The sequence below is a fragment of the Brassica napus genome, chromosome A10, assembly GCF_020379485.1.
Source record: "Brassica napus cultivar Da-Ae chromosome A10, Da-Ae, whole genome shotgun sequence".
In the NCBI taxonomy this organism is placed as follows: Eukaryota; Viridiplantae; Streptophyta; class Magnoliopsida; order Brassicales; family Brassicaceae; genus Brassica; species Brassica napus.
The window spans coordinates 11,607,872-11,619,495 of record NC_063443.1 but is presented as its reverse complement, the minus strand read 5'-3'; the positions used below and the strand labels follow the sequence as shown (position 1 = coordinate 11,619,495).

At 40.3% G+C, this 11,624-nt stretch overlaps 4 protein-coding genes across 7 annotated transcripts; 1 reads left to right on the top strand and 3 right to left on the bottom strand.

Annotated features, from left to right (window-relative positions):
- Positions 1–213: 213 nt before the first annotated feature.
- Positions 214–2,184, bottom strand: LOC106388208. Of its 2 annotated transcripts, none has more exons than XM_048742968.1 (4): positions 1,051–2,184; positions 779–966; positions 595–658; positions 214–513 (listed from the first exon to the last, which is right to left on the bottom strand). In XM_048742968.1, the coding sequence occupies exons 1-4, from the start codon at positions 2,065–2,067 to the stop codon at positions 475–477; spliced, it is 1,308 nt and encodes a 435-aa protein (XP_048598925.1). In that variant the 5' UTR covers positions 2,068–2,184; the 3' UTR covers positions 214–474. The 2 variants fall into 2 exon arrangements, with proteins under 2 accessions (XP_048598925.1, XP_048598926.1); XM_048742969.1 differs by having other exon boundaries at positions 779–960; positions 1,051–2,183.
- Positions 2,185–2,295: 111 nt separating this feature from the next.
- Positions 2,296–4,753, top strand: LOC106420432 (malate dehydrogenase [NADP], chloroplastic). Its single transcript, XM_048742967.1, has 11 exons — positions 2,296–2,556; positions 2,643–2,736; positions 2,849–2,935; positions 3,019–3,356; positions 3,434–3,599; positions 3,680–3,781; positions 3,872–3,994; positions 4,085–4,153; positions 4,227–4,295; positions 4,379–4,432; positions 4,515–4,753. The coding sequence occupies exons 1-11, from the start codon at positions 2,387–2,389 to the stop codon at positions 4,569–4,571; spliced, it is 1,329 nt and encodes a 442-aa protein (XP_048598924.1). The 5' UTR covers positions 2,296–2,386; the 3' UTR covers positions 4,572–4,753.
- A 132-nt stretch (positions 4,754–4,885) lies between these two features.
- Positions 4,886–7,156, bottom strand: LOC106420428 (protein NETWORKED 4A-like). Of its 3 annotated transcripts, none has more exons than XM_013861256.3 (4): positions 7,005–7,156; positions 6,785–6,834; positions 6,575–6,689; positions 4,886–6,498 (listed from the first exon to the last, which is right to left on the bottom strand). In XM_013861256.3, exons 2-4 carry the CDS (start codon positions 6,797–6,799, stop codon positions 4,967–4,969), a joined length of 1,662 nt encoding a protein of 553 aa, XP_013716710.1. In that variant the 5' UTR covers positions 6,800–6,834; positions 7,005–7,156; the 3' UTR covers positions 4,886–4,966. The 3 variants fall into 3 exon arrangements, with proteins under 3 accessions (XP_013716710.1, XP_013716709.1, XP_048598923.1); XM_013861255.3 differs by having other exon boundaries at positions 6,785–6,887; positions 7,005–7,129; XM_048742966.1 differs by lacking the exon at positions 7,005–7,156 and having other exon boundaries at positions 6,785–6,992.
- Positions 7,157–8,878: 1,722 nt separating this feature from the next.
- LOC106420504 (26S proteasome regulatory subunit 6B homolog) lies at positions 8,879–11,267 on the bottom strand. Its single transcript, XM_013861348.3, has 6 exons — positions 10,742–11,267; positions 10,356–10,586; positions 10,104–10,262; positions 9,759–9,911; positions 9,524–9,607; positions 8,879–9,239 (listed from the first exon to the last, which is right to left on the bottom strand). Exons 1-6 carry the CDS (start codon positions 11,192–11,194, stop codon positions 9,105–9,107), a joined length of 1,215 nt encoding a protein of 404 aa, XP_013716802.1. The 5' UTR covers positions 11,195–11,267; the 3' UTR covers positions 8,879–9,104.
- Between the last annotated feature and the right edge of the window lie 357 nt (positions 11,268–11,624).

Here is an 11,624-nt window from a genome sequence, read left to right as displayed (position 1 = left end):
CGACTTCCTTCAGGCCTCATGCAGTTCAGGGTTCTGTAGTAAGACAACAAATATGCATTGAACCAATATATCTGTTCATCTGTTAGTTAGCTCTTTGTGTATAAGGAAGGTCAAGAGTGTTGGCAATCATAAATCAAAATGGATATGTTTATGCATATTTTGCTACTGTTTTGTTGTGGTTTGAAGGTTACTTGACACGTGTAAAAGTAGAGATAGAGAGACAAAGATGGTAGTAAAATGAAGATAAGGATGGAACATATCCCAAACAAGAACAGCCGTATAAGTTTGACAACGACTACAACAAAGGTTTGCAGCCAAAATTGTCCGAAGAGCATATCATTCTATTCTGCTCATTCATCATTACCATTCACCACACAATGTGTAAAGACCATTACTTGACCAACTTCTCCACAGTTGATATGTCACGCATGAAAAACTCTATAGGTAGCGCAAGGTTCCCACAACTTGTTACCTCTACCGAACTAAGTTCCTCCATTTGTCCTTCAAATCCACCTACCAAGTTACAATCTTTTATATCACTCACACTTTCCCATATAACTAAAGAGTATAAATGTAAACAAAGGATGTGCTCACCTCAGTCCTCTCTGCGAGTACTGCAGGGTTTGCATTCTTTATATCTTTCCATGCTTTACCATACCTGCACAACAACAACAACAAATTGACAATGCTATAAACGTATAAAGTGCGCCAAGATCAAGATGTATCAGCATTGACTATTGATAATAGAGTAAGAGACTTGGCAAAGAGAGTTGCGTACTCTTTTACTCCTGCCCTCAGAGCTTCCACTTCTTCAGGCGTCCAGAACTTCTTTGGCCTTCTTACAGGGGAATTTATCTTCTTCAACGGGGATACATTCAAAGGTACAGGGCTAGATAGACGAGGCCGAACTCTTCCAGACCATGTTCCCTGACTACTCGAACCTTTCTCACTTGCATTGTCCTGTTGCTTCACAATTAAACCACAACTTTTCATGAACCAAAGAAAAAGAAGTTTAGAGATCATCTTGAAGGAAAATTCACTAACACTCACCGGCGTTTCAATATGGTTTTGACCGCTTGTTCCAGTCCTGTTAACCCTTGAAGGCTGAGAAGTGACATTTACGGAGTGGTCGATTGCATCGTTAGGTTCTTGCACTTGCCTAGTGGAAGGGTCGATTTGTCGTTGAATCTCCAACAAATAATCCTTCAGCTCCCAAGCAGCCATTTCGTCCCCCTTATCACGACTTGACTCATGTTCCTGTTCTTGTGCACCCAGTGTCCCTTCCTCCTCTGCTGCAAGTTGTTCATTGACCTTATCAATCCCATCATCCTCCAGACATCCCACTCCTTCAACATCTCTATTGTCCCCATTCTCGTTAGCGTTATCAATGTTGCCACTCTCCAAACGCTCCGTCCTTTCATCAACACCATTTGGACCCTCTCTGCTGCGAACACCATCACCCTCTACGTTGTTCTCGCCCTTGCGCTTACGAAACCTCCTTTGAGCAACTGCTTCAAGAGAGGAACTCCCAAGTAGCCCCCACTGCTCTTTAAGAAGCTGATTGAGAAAGGAGATAGCAGTGTACCTGATGTTACTCTCTCGAATCCGCTGATACATCACAGGATCCTCAACAGCCTTCTTCAGATCAGTCTCCCACTTCACCAACTCATCGCTCACCAAACCGCTCCCACTCTCCTTCAAAATCCCAATCCTCTTCGTCCATATCCTCTCAAGAGCGTCGGTGAACAAACCATCCAAAGGATCCAACGGCCACATGAACCTAAGCGTGCACTCAGCAGCCGTCCAGCAATAAGCAGACTTGTGAGACTCCGTAATAACCGAACGTTGAAGCTTCTCAAGAATCTCGAGTAGGTCAAGCGTTCCCTCGTCGACACTACCTCGGAGCAACGAATCATGTAAGTCCCGCAAAACAGAAGAAACCTTAAGGGTTACGCACTCGTCGGAATCTCCAAATCTCAGCGCCGAGAGCAGGTTAGTAGGGGAAACCGTAGGATTGTGTTGACTACGGATGAGAAATTCAGCAACCCATTTGTCCATAACCTCCATATTTGAAACTTCTGCGATCAAAATCGAACCTTTTGTTTGCTTCCCAAAGATGAAAGTTTGCACGTTCAACGGAGAAGATGAATAGCTCTGAGCAGCGGTTTCAGATATTTGTCGGGATAACGAACGGTTTCCAGATTAATGTATAATGGGCCTTAAGTTGGGCCTTAAGATGGGCCTGAAGTCAAAAATGATATTCGATGGCAAATAATTGACAAGTGTCGTTACCCGAGCCTTATCCACAGATTCGCCAATTCTCATTCATTCGATCTCTCTGACTTGGCGCGCTCTCTCCTCTCTGTTTGTGTCTGTCTGTGCGATAATGGCCATGGCAGAGCTTACAACTCCCAAAACGACGTCGCCGTTTCTCGACTCGTCGTCTCAGCTTCGCCTCTCTTCCAAGTTGCATCTGTCAAACCAGTTTCGCCATCTTCTTCTTCCACCTCTCCACGCTACTCCCAGCTCCAAAATCTCATGCTCTGTTTCTCAGAAGTAAGTCTCTAATTTGTTTTCGCTCTATTAAAGTTTCAACCTTTACCTGATCAGTTGCTTGTTTTTTTTGAATCTATGGTTAAAAGTAACCAAGCCCCTGTAGCGGTTCAAGATAATGGGTCGGTGAAGACGAAGAAAGAGTGTTATGGAGTGTTCTGCCTCACCTATGACCTTAAAGCTGTAATCTTTACTTTCTCTCTGTTTCAGTAAATAATGAATTGTATATGTATAACTGTTTTTTGGTGTAAATCTGCAATATTCTTTGAGTTTGAGTGTTACCATGTGTGTGTAGGAGGAGGAGACGAAGTCATGGAAGAAGATGATCAGTATTGCAGTTTCAGGTGCTGCAGGAATGATATCTAATCACCTTCTTTTCAAAGTAAGTTATCTTTGTTTATTGCATACTAATCATTGGTCTTTAATCTTTTTATCTTTTGTAACCTTTACATATTCTGGATGTAGCTTGCTTCAGGTGCAGTGTTTGGACCAGACCAACCCATTGCTTTGAAACTTCTCGGATCAGAGAGATCAATCCAAGCCCTAGAAGGCGTTGCGATGGAACTAGAGGATTCTTTGTTTCCCTTGTTGAGAGAAGTTGATATAGGAACAGATCCATATGAAGTGTTCCAAGACGTGGAGTGGGCTCTTCTGATTGGTGCAAAGCCACGAGGCCCTGGAATGGAACGTGCTGCATTGTTGGACATCAATGGTCAGATATTTGCTGAGCAGGGCAAAGCTCTTAACGCAGTTGCTTCTCCTAATGTCAAGGTCCTTGTAGTGGGAAACCCTTGCAACACTAAGTAAGCTTATATTCCTTGCTTCTCTTCATCTCTTAGCTCAGCATCTTATGTATACTTATTTTTGATCTTCTGTTCAGTGCCTTGATTTGTCTTAAGAATGCTCCCAACATTCCTGCAAAGAACTTCCATGCCCTCACGAGGTTGGATGAGAATAGGGCCAAATGCCAGCTTGCTCTTAAAGCTGGTGTCTTCTATGACAAAGTCTCTAACATGACCATATGGGGAAATCACTCCACGACTCAGGTTTGCCTTAACTTGCTCTAGTGTCATTTATGTTTCTCTATGTCTTTGGATGTGTCTCTTATTTTCTAGAGGTGAAACAGGTGCCAGACTTCTTGAATGCAAGAATCAATGGCCTACCGGTGAAGGAGGTTATTACAGATCACAAATGGTTAGAAGAGGGATTCACTGAGAGTGTCCAGAAGGTATAACATGTCGCTTTCTCTGATATTGTGATGATTTAAGGGAGAGAACACTATTGGCTGAGTAAGCTGCTTTTGCGTTTGTGTTTACAGAGAGGTGGCTTACTAATTCAGAAATGGGGTCGTTCTTCCGCTGCTTCTACCGCTGTTTCCATTGTTGATGCTATTAAGTCTCTTGTAACTCCTACTCCTGAGGGTGACTGGTTTTCCACTGGGGTACCATCTTCTTCTTACTCTCATTTTGATAACAACATGATAGATTGGTTCAGACCTTGATATGGTTGTGTTAATGTAATTTTTGTTTAGGTGTACACAAATGGAAATCCTTATGGTATTGCTGAGGACCTTGTTTTCAGCATGCCATGCAGGTCAAAGGTATGTTCTGTCCTTAAGAAATGAAAGCTTTTCTATAGTGGCAACTCTCAAAATTTTGTGTTTTTGTTTCCAGGGAGATGGAGACTATGAACTTGTCAAGGATGTAGAAATTGATGACTACTTACGCAAACGAATCGCCAAGGTATTGCCTTCTTAGAGTTTAGTGTTTTGTGGGTTTTTTTGTTTAAATTCCTGAAGTTCAACTGAGACATGAAAACATTGCAGTCGGAAGCAGAACTGTTAGCTGAGAAGCAATGTGTTGCACACCTCACTGGAGACGTATGTATCAGTCTTGTCTATTCAAATAAAACCAGTTTTAAATAGAAGCTAACCTTAGTTGCTTCATGTATGTATGTTTCAGGGCATCGCCTTCTGTGATCTTGGTCCGGTAGATACTATGCTTCCTGGTGAAGTTTGATTTTGGTGAGGACGTTGAGCATCTCAAGTAAGCTTTCTCTTCAGGGTTGTTAGCTGTACAGAGCACACCCACATTACTCATGTTGATTGGTCAGAATAAATGAATGAAACTCTTATTTAAATATGTATGTGATTTTACTTGAGCAATGCAGTAAAGGTCATAAACAGTAGTGTTTGTAAACACTTTAAAATGTCACCTGCTTTATTTTAGTTCCAAACCACAAACTATGTAATGCATATCTAATATCAAACCCAAACTGTTCCCAAATCTTTTAAGCTTTTTTTTTTTCTTTTCTTTTCTTTTCACCCAAACCAAACCCAAAACAGCTTTCTATATGTAAAATAGTAAACACAAAACAAAAGTTACAAAGTGTGTATATATGCTATACATCATCATCAAGAAGCTAGAATAGAGGATGGTCTTGCTGGTCGATGCCCTGAAAAGTCATCGCGTAGTCTCTTACACTCGTCTTTGTAGTAAACAAGTGAAGAACAGAGTTGTCTAATCACTTCCCTCTTCTCTTCTGCTACTTCTTCTATCTCCCTCCTCTGCTTCTCCACCTCCTTCTCCATCTCTATACTCCTACTCTCTTTCGCTTTCATTTCATCTCGAAGAAGACTCATCTCTGACTCTAGCTCACTCACTTTCTTAGTTACCCTCTCTAAGCATCTCTCTTTATCTTCCTTCTCCACATTCAGCACCTCGATTTCTCCCTTCAGCCTTTCCTCCTCTTCCATTTTCTCATTGACCACCCTTCTTATCTCGTCTTCAAGATAACGCACTTGCGCTTCCAGCAACTTAAACTGCTCGTCACGTTGTGTTTTCTCCTCCAACAGCTTGGCTATCTCGGCTTTAACCTGTGCCTTCTCCGGGAATATCTTCTCTTCCGCGTCAGACAAAGCCGTCTTCAGATCCCTGATCTCATGATCTCTACCTGCTAAACTATGTTTCATCATGGAGACTCTATCTTGCAGCTTCGCAACCTCTCTTCTATCCGCAGTTGACTTGCTTTTCCACGCCGCGATCTCTTTCTGAGCCGAGTCGAGCAGGCTTTGCAGGCTCTTGAGCTTTACCTCGTCGCACCTGCTTCTCTCAACTTCTCTTCTCATGATACCATTCTCTTTCTCCGCCTCACGTAGCCTCAGGGTTGTGATCCTCAGCTCTTCAGACAAAGTCTCAACGTCCACGTCTTGTGTTGAAGCTGCTGCCTCTTCGTCATCCAACTCTGATGGAAGATATCTAGCGAGCTGGCTCTTTAACATGAAGATCTGGTCTTCTGAGTTCTGTATCTTCTCGTTTGCATCTCTCAGTTCCTGCTCGTAAGCAGCGAGTTTGGCAGGATAATCAACGAACTCACTCTTCACCCTTGTCATCACCAAGCTCTCAGTGTTTCCTTCAAGCTGCATCCTCACTCTCTCCTTAGCCTCACGCAGCTCAAGATCAAGATCAGCTACCCTTTTAGTCAAATACTGAAAGTCAGAGCCAACGCTGACGTAGCCAGGGTAATTAGTCACGGAAGAAGAATCATCAGACTCAAGCTCAGAGTCTGTAACAGAAGCAGAATCATCTCCGTCTTTATTATGATAAACATCAGAGGGAAGTCCTCCTCCAGTGCCAAGGAAGTAGTCAAAACCAGGAGCACGACGAGAAGGAGGACGGCTTAACCTGTTAAGCTCAGCGGTGATGTCAGAGGAGGAGACGTCAGAGAAGCCAGAGCCCTGTGATTGAAGCTCTAAGGGAGAGGTTTTCCTCAACTCTCCTGTGATGTTCTCGTAACGCTCGGCTAGAGAACGGTACATGCGGTGAAACTCGTCGACGAGGGTGAGAAGCTCCGGTCTCTTCTGGTAATACATCTCTGCCTTCTTGGCGAATGAATCTGCATCTTCTTCTATTAACTTCACCATATGTTTCACGCTCCTGTCCATCTCTGAACCACACAATAAACATTCATGATTATGAAAAAGACTATCCACCTAACAGGACTATGAGATGGGACTACTCACCATCGAGATTGTTCTCGAGCCACTTTGAGTTCTTGAGACCGATATGACTATCCCACCACCATAGATGTGATTTGGTGGATTCTGCTCTCTTGATACTACTCTTCTTGGAACGAACCTAGCAAAAATCAAGAAATGAGAATTGATTCTTGGTAATTAGTATAAGAAAAAAAATAAAAGACAAGCTTCTTCTTTTTGTTTTTTGGATGTTACCAGATCATAATCCATGGCTGCAACAAAAATCGATGGACCCTATGAGAAAGCTGGAAGCACACAAGAGACAATCATGAGAGAATGTGAAAAGACGACTTCTTTTCTGAAAGACAAATAATACCAAAAAAAAAAAAAACGTCGGTCTCTTTTATTCCTTTTCCCCTCAAAAGAATCGAGAATTTGCAAATAGTTATACAGAGAAAAGGACAAGGAACAGAACCTGACAAGAAGTAGAAGATGTTGTGAGGCTTGCAAGGGAGGTTAAGCAGAGAGGGAGATGATGATTGATGATGCAAAGAGCTTTTTTTTCAGATTGTTGGAAAAAAAAACAAAATAAATTAAAAGTCAGAAGATTTTATACACTTATTACCTTTTAAGACAACAGATATTGCGGACAAAGTATTTAGCAATAAAACGTGGTCAAGTGATTGGTTGTCTGTCTGTAAATTTTTTATGTATTAGTTACGTAATCTTTGGGACTAATTCCATAGTGTCCATGTGGAGAAGATACAAGAGGTTTATATAATAGTGGGATTAAGGGTTGTATTTTGACCTCTCTCCCCCCCACTAATCAAACCGATTGATTAATAAAAGAAATGGTCATCCAAGACTATTTATTTCCTCTTCCTTGATTATTATTATGTTGCCATTCTCACACATACTTGAAGTTGAATTACGCAGTCAAAATATCAATTTTTGCAGACGCTGAATATTTTAAATTACCTTTTCTGTCTAAAAATCTGGAGTTTTTTTATTCTTAATGCAATTACGAACACTTTTTTCAGGGTTTAGGGGAGTAATATCAGAAGGCCAACACAAAATTATATTTTTGTGGCGCTCCACTTAGCTTTTCATTTCATAATGCATTAGACATTACATGTTTTGTAATTTTAATAATTTATTTTCTTATGATGCGTCAGCACATTCAAAGTTATAACTGCTGACAGCCACACACACACAACTCATTACCCTATACAATTTTCGAGAAATGCTTTAGAAGTAAATCATTTGAAATTAAATTTAGCTACTTACATGTATAATCCACTATAACTGCTAGATTCAGATAATTTGAAAATTTTAGTTAATGCAAATAGAGAATACTATCTTGCAAATCTTTTTCTTTGGTTTTAGTCAAATCTTGCAAATCTTGTTGTGTTAATTACTGTAAGAATCATAGAACAAAAATTCAAAAACATTAGATTGTTTTGGTCCATCTGGTACAACATTTCAATTATTTTATAACCTGGTTTGAAAAAAATATTTGATAAATATAAACTTTTAACAAACTTCTTTGATGAGTTATATACTAGAAAACATGTAAAACAATCTTTAATACTTTTAGTTAGTTTATTTCATTTAAACTATTTTTTTTCAAAACTGAATACTATAACTATCAATTAAAAACTTTATACTAGTGGAATTGTGATGTGGACTCCTCCTGAGTATAAGGAGATTACTCATATTCAAACAAAAAGCACGCAGGTATTTTTCATAAAGAATCTAAAAAATCGAAAAGGTTGTAAGAGCAAGAAAAATAAATTTAGACCAAAAAAAAATAAAAATAAATGTAAAACTGTAAATGTTGGCCGTCTCGCTTTGGTCCTCTTGTGCATTGGTTCAGAAGACGTGTAAGTGGGCCTCTAAAGTTGCTCCACACCACATTGAGAATGCAAGATGAGACTGGTAAGTGCTATGTATAATCTTTACATGGTATGGTGGAGAAGAACGTGATAAACTTTGTTAGTTTGGACAATGCTGCATTTTCAAAATCGTTCTTCTAATGTATAGAAATTGACATGATGACAAGCGCATCATAGCAATGTACAGAAAGATACCTAGCTACAAAAGATAATTGTAGGAAGAAATACTGGATGTATAAGAAGATTTGAAGATGAGTGAGAAGCATTTTGTGCTTGTGGATGGTGCCGGGCATGGAATCAGAAACAAGACATTGATGCTATCACCTGGTGCTTACTCTTGGACCATGCCATTGCCAAATTTTAGACACCCACTACTATTTCAGGCACCCACTACCTTTTCTTTTATGTAAATCTAACTGTAGAAAGCTGGGAGACTAAACACAAACCCAAAGAATTAGAGATGTAACTTAGTTCATATGTTAAACGGCCACCGTTTTTTTTTATAGATTTGAACTGTAAAGGCAGAGAGAGATTAAAGAAACACAAACATGTGTGAAGTTGAGCTTCATAAATTAAAGATGCAACTTAGCTCATACATTAAACAGGCAACTTCATGTCCACTAAGAAGACACTGGAATTTCAACAACACGCATGATCTGATTCCCATTTTTGCTTTCTACTCACTTGTAGAACTCAAAGTCCGTGTCTGGCTTCTTCACATTTGAGCGGTAACCCTTCTCGAAATCCTTGGGCAGTATCACATATCTGTTCTTACGCACCGCATGCATTCCCGCTTCCTGGCAGATTGCTGCTATCTGCGTTGTTCAACATAATATTGAATTAGTATGTTACTTGATGATATCTATCATCTTTGGTTGCAAAATACTCAAATGTAAGGATTTTCATGCAATCATTATAGGGTCAGTTTCCACCAACATTACGACCACATAAAGTAAATCGAACCACCTAACTGCCAAGGTTGGGTTTTACGCATTATCTCACGTGCACATTTCTTAGAAAATCATTAGGTGGTGATATAGAAACAACGGAGAGGCAAACTCTAGTGAGAAGCATATAAAAGTAAGTAAAGTACACAAACCTCAGCAGCGCTAATTTTATCAGGCCGTGAAACATAGTCTTCCAAGTCAACCTCATCACTGAGGTTCATCTTGGCGGTGCATACCTACACAAGAAAAAAAACAGTCAATAAGACATAAACTGTAACATGTCATGTGCTTAAAGATCAATAAACACGTTCTCTTAAAACAACATCTGGTTTCATATTTCTTTCACTAGTTAAGTCAACATTCAAGTACTTGTAGTAGTTAACTAACCTGGAAAACAAGCCTCTTTTGACGTCTATCAGGAAGGGGGAACTCAATCTTACGATCAAGTCTCCCAGGACGTAAGAGAGCAGGATCAAGAGTATCTGCCCTGTTGGTTGCCATTATGACCTTGACATTCACGGTCTGATCAAATCCATCCATCTACATCGAATTCAACAAGAGAATTTAGAACACAACTTAGCGTGAAACTAACGCATCAGAGCATTTATAAGAAGACCACAAGACAACATTGTTTTTTTCAATCAAACTCCATTAGTCTACAGCATAAGATCTGATTTACACCCAAAGAGAACATCAGAATATCAATATACAATTAACTGTTCCTGTCCTCACCTGATTAAGTAGTTCCATGAGAATACGCTGAACTTCCCTATCAGCTCCAGTCTGAGCATCGAACCTAGCAGTAGCGATGGCATCAACCTCATCAATAAAGATGATAGCTGGAGCATTCTCCTTGGCAAGACGGAAGACATCACGAACCATACGAGGTCCCTGCAATCAAAGGACAAGTTACAGTCACCAACTACAATCACCCAATATAAAAAGCCTCAAACAATGAACAAAGCTATGATTTTTTTTCAATACCTCGCCGAGGTACTTCTGCACAAACTCGGAGCCAACAACCCTGATGAAAGCAGCGGTTGTGTGATTAGCAACAGCCTTAGCCAACATAGTCTTCCCAGTCCCAGGTGGTCCATAGAGCAAGACACCTCGTGGTGGGTCAATACCAATCTGTTTGTAAAGCTCGTGGTGGGTAAGTGGCAACTCAACAGCCTCGCGAATCTCCTGCTTCTGAATATCACATCCTCCAATATCCTACAACCAAATAAAAAGCCAATCTCTTTTCAAAAACCCATACCCTAATCTACAAAAAGCCAATCCCTTTTCAAAAACCCAAACTCTAATCTACAAAAAGCCAAGACCTTTTCAAAAACCCAGAACCCTAATTTAGAAAAAGGAGGAGACTTTACATTGTAAGAGACGTCAGGCTTCTCAGATTGACTAAGAAGAGAGATGCTAGAATCCGCCTCAGGCGGCAAAACATCGACGAGGGCGTTCGAGTGACGGTGAAGAGCCACGGAAGCAGAAGGCTTCAGGTCTTCTCTGTTGATGGTGCTGAGAATCCGAACGTAGTAATTGGATCCTGTGGTGGATCCGACGATGCCGTTGTTCTGATCAACCATCTCCATGAACTGGCCAATCACTAGGGGCACGGATTGGATTCTCTTGACCTCCTCTTGAGCGCGTAAGAGCTCTCGTTTGAGATTCTTTTGCTCGTCTTTCACGTATTCCTCTTGGATGTCGGTGAACTCTAGCTGCCGTTCGAGGGATTTGAGACGGGAGTAGGGATCTTCTTCGTCGGTTGTGGATTGATCCATTAGCGGCGGAGATGATTTAGGGTCGAGAACCATCGCTGCGGCCATTGTCGTCTCGTCGGAGAGATGTGTTTTTGGAGTAGAGAGGAAGGAAAGTGCGATTGCGAATGAGAGAGTGACGATTTTGATTCAAATTTAGAGGGGCCTTTGTCTCTAACTAAGGCCCAACATTTCTTTTATTTAATTTTTTGTTTAAAGGCCCAACATCTGTCTAAACTATTAAAACTAAACCTTGAGTTTTTCTAAATAATTACAGCTTGTACCACTACATTTTAAATAAATAACTGATTCAAATTAAAGTTTCTCACAACTACTACATTAATCATTTAGATTTTGCCGGAGAGTTCATTTACCAAAATCTTATACATTTACGTTTTATTATACATTATAATTTTATATCTAATACATTAATCATTTGAATTAAACTTTATCAAGACTTGAAACCGGTCAAATGTTAGTGAATCTGACCACTTTAATA